The sequence below is a fragment of the Choristoneura fumiferana genome, chromosome 8, assembly GCF_025370935.1.
Source record: "Choristoneura fumiferana chromosome 8, NRCan_CFum_1, whole genome shotgun sequence".
Classification (NCBI taxonomy): Eukaryota; Metazoa; Arthropoda; class Insecta; order Lepidoptera; family Tortricidae; genus Choristoneura; species Choristoneura fumiferana.
The window spans coordinates 7,987,149-7,995,874 of NC_133479.1; the positions used below are offsets into that span (position 1 = coordinate 7,987,149).

An 8,726-nucleotide genomic window follows, 5' to 3' on the forward strand; every position below is an offset into this window, starting at 1 on the left:
AAGGAACATACAACATGGTTACATCATAAAAGGCTTTAGATTATAGGTCATCATAGTGGAAATGTTCACACCAGGACACGCCACCTCATGAATTATCTCTAAAGTATTATAAGAAACCTTAAAAGCGTTAGAGGGTTTTGCACTCGACACGATCAGCAGCAGGGCTACTACGAAACTCGAAGTTCGTGTCGTGCGGTCCTTCTGACACTTATACTATTTAATACGAGAGCGAGAGGGACGGTACGATACGAACATCGAGTTTCGTAGTAGCCCTGCAGAGATTAGTGTTGCCAATCGATAGTCCACCATCGATAGTGTTATATGTCATTTCGTGCAACACTATCGGTAATCAACAATACCATAATATAATATTCATATTCATATATTTATTCAAAAAAACAATACAAGTATTGTGTTTGAAATAACATAAATAAAAAATAGCATATACATGACAATATCGGTCTTGACGACGAATGAACTATTGATACTATCGATAGTATTGCTTTTCAATATTACATAATCTATCGATGCTTAGAAAGTTTTGAATAATCAATTGTTACCGTTGTTTCAAGAGTATCGGTTGCATCCAACACATATTACTTGCCTATTTTAATAATTTGTTTTTTATAAATAGCTGAACACCCATGATACAAATTCGTTAAAAAATAACACTGGGTAACTGGATACAAAATGCTATTCTGCCACTCACCTTTATATCTTGCAATCTTGCTTATGCTAACCGATAGTATAGAAATATAATATATAGGTCACTCACTATTGATTGTACAAAAGTATCAATATATATATAAAATTATATAAATTATATATATATAAAGCTGTCACTCACAGTGTCTCCAACCACGCCGTAATCGGTAGATCTACCGTAATTTTTCTAGATCTACCACCTACCGTAGACATATAATTTCGGTCACGGTGCCACGTTCCATTCTACATAACGTAATTTTGTCAGTGTCCTTATTTCTATATAGCAACACTTGATTTAGTCAAATAATCCAATTTTAATAGTGCAGCACTGCAATGGGCGTGCGGTTAAAGTACGACTTGCAATTGCCAACCCGGAATGCACGACAAAAATTGCTCGACCTGACAATTTAAACTTTAAACCTTCATATTATTGACATAAGGGTTTCAACTATCCGGCCGCGCATCGGTGTCGTTCATTGCAGGTCGTCAAACATGGGGTCGTACACCAACCGCACCCGGAAATAGGCGATTTTTTTTGTCTACCGTAATATTTCTACCACCTACCATAATTTTAGACCAGCAACACCGTAATTTAGATAGAGTGAGTTACTCGGTCGGTCACTCACTCACTACTTTGTCATAAATTATCCGGCGCGGCATACGACACGGCGCTTCTCTCTCGTACTTTATACTTTATAGCAGTCTTTCGTGAAGTTTAATTTCATCCAGAGTAGCTAACAGGTAACTATTTCATTGTACTCTCACTCAAGTACAAAACACAGTTAGTGTACACGTATATTCATTCATCTCAAAAGAGCGATCGGCGCGGCGTTTTAATAGGTAGGTATAGTTTGGTCTGCCCACTTTTTGTAAAAATTATCTAATTTTTTAGGGCCATTGTTTTCTTGAATTTAATACAATTTGTTGTCAAGAGACTTTTGTCCTTCTCATCTCATTGTTCATCCTAGTATCCTATGTACAATCTTCATCATCATCATCATCCCAGCCTATATACGTCCCACTGCAGGGCACAGGCCTCCCCTTAGAATGAGTACAATCTTATTAAAAGTTTTAATATTATATAGTTTGGTAGGTCACTGTGAAGTTAGTGTCAGGATGTGACGAAAAAAAAACATGTTTTTGTTTTATTTTATTTCTTTGACAACAAGTTGATGTTATCAATATTTTTTCAGATATTGACAGAAGTTTTCATCAAAGATGTCAGAAAAGCATTTAGCTGCTGGTAAGTTATAAATAATATTATACTACTGCTTTGATGTAGGTACTGTTTATGTTGAATATTTAACAATAAGAGACTCACTTCCTAATTCAGGTTCAATTCTTTTTTAATTTTAACTGAGTTTCTAAAATAGAAAACATAAATTTCTGTTTTTCCTTATAAAGGTGATGCCCTGCCAGCTTATGGTGGCAAACTCCGCCTGTTTGCTATGAGATTCTGTCCATATGCTGAGCGCAGTGTATTGGTACTCAATGCCAAGAATCTACAGTATGATCTGGTCTTTGTCAACTTGGACAGCAAACCAGAATGGCTCTTCGAATTTAACCCTAAAGGTATGTTATTAAGTATTAAGTTTAGTTTAAAATGCAAAGTAGCTTTGATTGTTTGCATTCAGAACTTGCAACTTAAATATAGAATTCTCATGGCTAGGGTTATTGAAAATGCTGAAGTTTACATTTATTACTGGATTGCTAAATATAGTTTTCCTCATACAGGAATTATTAAATCTTATCATTTCCCTATTTGTCTGGCTACTAATTGTGATGTAAAAAACCATTTGAATTGGGATTAATTTAGTTTATACTAAGAAACAGCCCTCTTGTTCTGAGAGGAGGCCTGTGCCCAGCAGTGGGACGAATATAGGCTAGGATGGGGATACTAAGAAACAAAGTCAATGTCACATGAATACATGAGCCCATGCTGTGACTTAAGTTTCATGAATCCTACTTCCCACTAATATAATAAATGCAAAAGTTTGTAAGTCTGTTTGTTTGTTTATTTGTTTGTTACTTCATCATGTCTAAACCGCTAGACCGATTTAGATGAAAATCGGTATACATATAGTTTGAGTCCCGGGGAAGGACATAGGATAGTTTTTATCCCGGAAAATTGCATAGTTTCCATGGGATAGTGAAAACCGAAATTTATGCGGATGGATTAGCGGGTAATGGCCCATATATAATAAATCATACTTAAACAACCAAAAGATCAGAAAGAATGATTAGGATAAAATTTTTACTTGTCATTGTATGTATTTCTTTAATGTTGCAAAAAGTACCTTGTGGACGTCCTGGTTTGACTCCGCCAACCTAACAAGAAAAGTGTTAGTATCTGCTTTCAGGGTTTGTTCTGACATACAAATGCCAACAAACAAATTCTTGCACATGATGAGAGTTAAAACCATCCCCCCATGTGAGATTTGCCAGAAGGTAGAAGACTTGTCCCATTTGTTGTTGGAATGTGTGTTCGGAACTTAGACTTGAGAAGAAGAGTTCTTGGAGGTTTGGGTCCCATGCATAATGGCAAGGATGTTGGCTCTCAAAGCCAACATCTGACAAAGACATTTTCATATACTACTTCTTTGATATGGCCCTTGTGTAGGGAAACCCATGAGGCTGAGCTGATCACCTGGTGTTCAGCAAAAAAAAGAAAAAAAAATTGTTGCAAGTCACTCATTTTTTTTTTCTGTAGGCTCGGTACCAGCTTTGGAATATGAGCAAGGCAAAGCCATTTTCGACAGCGCTATCATAAACACATATCTGGATGAGAAATATCCGGAAGTACCTCTGCAGTCATCGGACCCACTCCGCCGGGCACAAGACAAAGTCTTTGTTGAATTGTTCATGGGTGTATGTATATCATTTAGTATTCTTTATTTTTTTCTTTTGAATATCCTGCAGCCCTCCCTGTGATCTAGGTTAAAAAGATACACTTGTGATCATAATGTAAATGTTGCATTTGCTCTGTAAATTGGCATGATAATAAAAGTAGGTACTTTATAGTCATTTAGTTTAGTACTACTTTAGTACTTTATATTGTAACAAGATTTTAAAGTTATAGTAAAGTTGCCAAACTATTCTCTACAAACCCAATTGAGAACCACCAAAAATAAATAAATGCTTCATGAAAACTTGTTTACTTGGTTTTCTCTCCAGTTGAACACAATTTTTTTTATTTGAGATTAGTTACTCATAATACTTTTATTACAGGCTAATGCAGCTTACTACGCTGCTGCTTTCAATCCCAACGGCTTCTTGCCGTCCCATTTGGAAGCCTACCACAAGGGTCTGGAGCTTCTTCAAAAAGAGCTGGAATCCCGCGGGACCAAGTTCCTGCACAGCGATGAACCGGGCTTGGTGGACTACACCATCTTTCCTCAGTTGGAACGCTTTGAATCTCTCCCTCTACTTGGAAAACCAGAAATGGCTATTGAGAAGACTAAGTATGAGCGCTTGGTGAGTATTTTTCTACATTATTATAAGGACTTTTTTGATGAATATGAATACTAGGCAATTAAACTAACATATTCCAAGTTTAATTAAAGTTTGTACCTAATCTTAATCATATATAGAAAAATAAAAGTCCTGACCAATATGGCTGAAATTTTTCTTGGAGACACCATTTATGATTAGACATCAAATAAATATGGACTTTACGAAATTCTTATGCAATAGGGCCTTTTAAAAAAAAGTGGACCCTTTCCTTTTTTTTTAAATATTGATTTTGTGCTTTCCCAGCCGTCTGTCAAACCCCTGACTTCTTCAGGTGTTGTGAAGGCATATGTGCTCTCCAATACATACTAAATTAAAACAATATAAGTAATGTTGCCAGCAATGAAGGCGATAAGTTCTATAACTGGGGCAAGTTAGGTGAGATCATGGTGACATTATAATGAGAATAGTATAAAACAAAAATCCCAGCTTGAGTACCTGAGATTTTCTCCTAAAGAATTTAATGTGATGCAAAACTGGAAAATAAAACGAATGACGTAATAATTCATCAATATCTCTATTGCAAAATAAGCAAGATATTATGAAAGCATTAGGTTTTCATTCCATCTCTTTCTTGAAAAATTAGTATTGTCGTAGCATATGTCGTCATAGACCATGACTGATGTCTCTGTCTAATTGACAATTTAATACGTCCAACCTCAACGGAAGCGTTGTTTTTAAAGATATTTACAAAATTCTTTCATAACTGTTTATCCAACAATTAAGAAAAGATATTTGAATAAAGAAAATGCTTAAATATTCTCTATTATGTAGCGGCAACATTACATATCGGCATATTTTACAATGTCGTCATCGTTCGTAAATAGTTAATTGCTTTCAGTTCTGTAAACTGTATTACCATAATTTATGAACTAAGTAGGTAAAACCAATTACCTGATACAAACAATTGGATAACATACCTTAATTAGATCACACACAACTCAGGAATCTTAATGACTTCTACTTCCGTTTGACTGTAAATAAAATCGCGCAGCCTGACTTTTCGACTGCAGCAGACTTTCGGTCGTTTGGAACCCCTATCCTATCTTCGACACATATACGAGTAGAAAGAAGAAAGAAAGAAGACTTATTCACTATCCTAAAAAAGACACAAATACAACAAAATGTACACAATTCCAAACGAATAAACCAAAAAAATACATGAAAACACACGTGAAAATAGTACATACACACAAATTGGTGGGTCCCGTCAAAGGCGAAACGGTCAAAAACTCAACATTACGCTGAGGCGTTAAACGCTTGCAGCCTGAAGCGCTGATTTTCTGCCAGATCCGTCTGTGACTCACGAACCGATACATACCTATGATCTCATTATTTGCTTTATTTATAGGATTTTGGGAGTGTTCCGAGGAGTTATTTAATTTTATACCGGCCACTAGCTTCTACCATTGCATCCGTGGCAATAATCTTTCTGCGATCGCATCTCACGTCGAAAGTTCGAGTTCCATCGTCTCGTCACCAACTTTCCGTTCCGCTTTACCGTGACCTTTTTACCAATACTTGTACCTACTTAAGATTCCTACGGCGTTTTCTCCCTCGTACAGTGTAATTGAGGATCAATTTTCGTAAGCGATGTTCCATACTAAGGTAATATTGGGACTCCCAAAAAGGCAGTATACTCCTCAACTAGGGTGTCAAAAGCGACAGTGTTTGCAGCGGCCTACTGCTCTAGCTTTACGCTCTGCCTTTTCTCTATCGCGGACCACAGCTCTTGGGACATCCATGGTTCTTGCTTAGAGCGTTTATAGCCTAGGACTTTTTCGCCGCCTACAGTGGAAGCAGTCCGTACACGATCCCAAGTTTCATCCATGTCCTCGTCTTCCAGCTCTTCCAAAACCTCAAACTGGTTAAGGAGGAAGACACCGAACTCTTGTCTACCCTCCTCGGTACTAAGTTTCTGCAAATTTAACTTTTTGGATGCCTTCACTACTTTACGACGAGGTGCGGCCATCTTGAGACGTACATCCGCAACGACAAGATGATCCTAACATCAAGCAGCGACGCTGTCCAGGCTCTGCTTATCGCAATGTGGTCGATCTGATTTCGGGTGACACCATCAGGAGAAATCCAAGTGATTTTGTGGCACTCTTTGTGTTTGAACAAAGTTCCTCCGATCACCAGATTGTGCGCAGAGCACAGGTCACCGAAGAGTTCTCCGTTTACGATTTTTTCTCCGGTCCGGCCCCTTCACGACCCATATAGTGTTCGCGATCCTCGTTGTCTGAGCCCATCTTGGCATTCAGGTCTCCCATCAGTATCACGATGTCTTGCTTCTTCACACTCTTCAGGGTCGACTCCAGCTGCTCGTAAAAGCGCTCCTTTATATCTGGCAGTGCCGAGTTAGTTGGGGCGTAACATTGGATTACAGTGATTTTTCTGACTCTTGAGGAAAACCGAGCTGTGATGATTCTGTCAGATATCGGTTTCCAATGTAGAAGGCTGTTCCTTGCGCTACGGCTTAGTAGCAGCCCCACGCCGTACTCCCGGGTGGCGTTCTCATCCTCTTTTCCACTGTACAGAAGGGTCGTGCCAAAATCTGATGTTATTTCACCAAATCCATTCCATCGCGTTTCGCTTAATCCTAGGATGTGAATGTTCTAGTTCCGCATGATTTTGGCTACCTGAGGAAGCCTTTCAGGTTTGAGTCATGGATCTGATATTCCAGCATCCAATCCGTGTCCGTAATTTCGCGCCAAAGGTCGGCGGTAAAGGGGATCGGTCTCTCTTTGAAGGTTTCTTAATCATATATTTTTAGGAATGTGCAGGTGATTAACCCACAGCATCCCGATCACGGCGATGGGGCTGCCATCATTGTGACCGTGCTCGCAGGGCCAGTCTTTTAGGGGGACCCAAGGCTTCTGGTAGCCTAAACCGCTGGTTTTTACCAGTGAGTGGTTCACTTCTCACGAACCCTCCTCCTTTTTCACATCCGGGCTTGGGACCGGCAATGGCGGAGTCTGTGATGCGCCCTTATTATTTATTTCCCTCCCTCTTTCAATAAAGGAAGTGAGAAAAATATCTGCAAGTTGCAGATTGAAGACTGCTACCTGTCAATTCTGAGGCATTTTTGTGTTACACACTTGGAATCACAGTCGTTTTCACCACTTCTTTCTGTCACACGGTGTAAGCTGAGGGTAGAATGTGATCGCGAACGTTAGCGCGTTAAACAATACGGCCGCTGTTCTTATGGAAGCATTTTAATGTCAATAACACTGGAGACTGGAGTACACTGAATGGTTACTATGTTGAAATAAAATTTATATCTATCTTATCTTTATAGGTGAACTACTTGGACGCAATGAAGAACGTGCCTGCAGTGAAGCAGTACTACTTGTCGGCTGAAACTCACGCCAAATTCGCAGAGTCCAAGACCAAAGGCGAAGCTAACTACAACATGCTGGACACTAGCGACGCTTGCTGCATCCGCCCTAGGAAGAAGAAGCAATAAACTTTCACTTATATGTTAAGTTAGTAGCAAGATTCACTAACGAAACGTTAACATTTTTTTTCGCATGGCTTGGCCGATTTTTTTTTTCGGAAATTTTTTCAATGTCGAAGATTCATAAATGTAATAAGTTTTAAACCATCTGAAACAATGCAGTTTTTTCCAAAGTAGTTTGGTTAAAAATATCAATTTATTTGAAATATTTCCGATCCTGAGATGTCTATAATATATATACCTATTGTCTTTGATAGAGTTCGAATTTTTATGTATGATATTAATTTATACATAGGATCAAATTATTTGTATTATTCTCACAAGTCGTGTTTCGTGATAAAAACACTACACACAACATTATCTCACTAGCCATAATATGGCAAATTACAAAATGGGTATTCACAATAGCATAATATTTTTCGAATTATATTAGAATCATTATGTACATGTTGATAAAAGTACAATAAAATTTTAAATTTTTCTTGTTTGTTTACTATACATAATCCGATAAAAACCACATTATGATGTTAGCGGAAAACCGTGCGCTCGGCTCGGTAAATGATAAGATAATTATCAAGCACTGCAACTTGACAAATTATATGTCTGTCGAGTTTATAATATTTCGTACTTATTTCGTAGTTTACAACATCTAAAGAGGGAGCTTTATTGTGTTTGTAAACTACACCTAGAGGATAGGTGGGTGGAGGATATTCGTAGTGTCGCTGGGAAAGCATGGAGACAACTGAGGAGGCCTATACCCGGAAGGGTCATTGACTCATAAGTTAGATTAATATAATTAGAATGTAGGTTTTATAGTGTACAGTCACGTCTAAAAGTATGTATACACAAAAAAATTGAAAAATATGTAGCCACACATTTTCATCATAAATATGTTATCTATTACTGACACCAAAAAATTGTATTCATTAAACTGTTTCAGTATTATGTAATCACAAAATGCTTCAGAAAGTTGCATACTTAAATAAATTCCATTTAAATGTATCCACCTCGTAGGCAAAAATAAGTATTCATGAATGGGTTCCATATACAT

At 37.8% G+C, this 8,726-nt stretch overlaps 1 protein-coding gene across 2 annotated transcripts; it reads left to right on the forward strand.

The window, feature by feature from the left end:
- Positions 1-1,329: 1,329 nt before the first annotated feature.
- On the forward strand, positions 1,330-8,156 carry LOC141430320 (pyrimidodiazepine synthase-like). Of its 2 annotated transcripts, none has more exons than XM_074090969.1 (6): positions 1,330-1,545; positions 1,899-1,948; positions 2,110-2,277; positions 3,416-3,573; positions 3,934-4,179; positions 7,517-8,156. In XM_074090969.1, exons 2-6 carry the CDS (start codon positions 1,924-1,926, stop codon positions 7,682-7,684), a joined length of 765 nt encoding a protein of 254 aa, XP_073947070.1. In that variant the 5' UTR covers positions 1,330-1,545; positions 1,899-1,923; the 3' UTR covers positions 7,685-8,156. The 2 variants fall into 2 exon arrangements, with proteins under 2 accessions (XP_073947070.1, XP_073947069.1); XM_074090968.1 differs by having other exon boundaries at positions 1,331-1,446.
- The last annotated feature ends 570 nt before the right edge of the window (positions 8,157-8,726 follow it).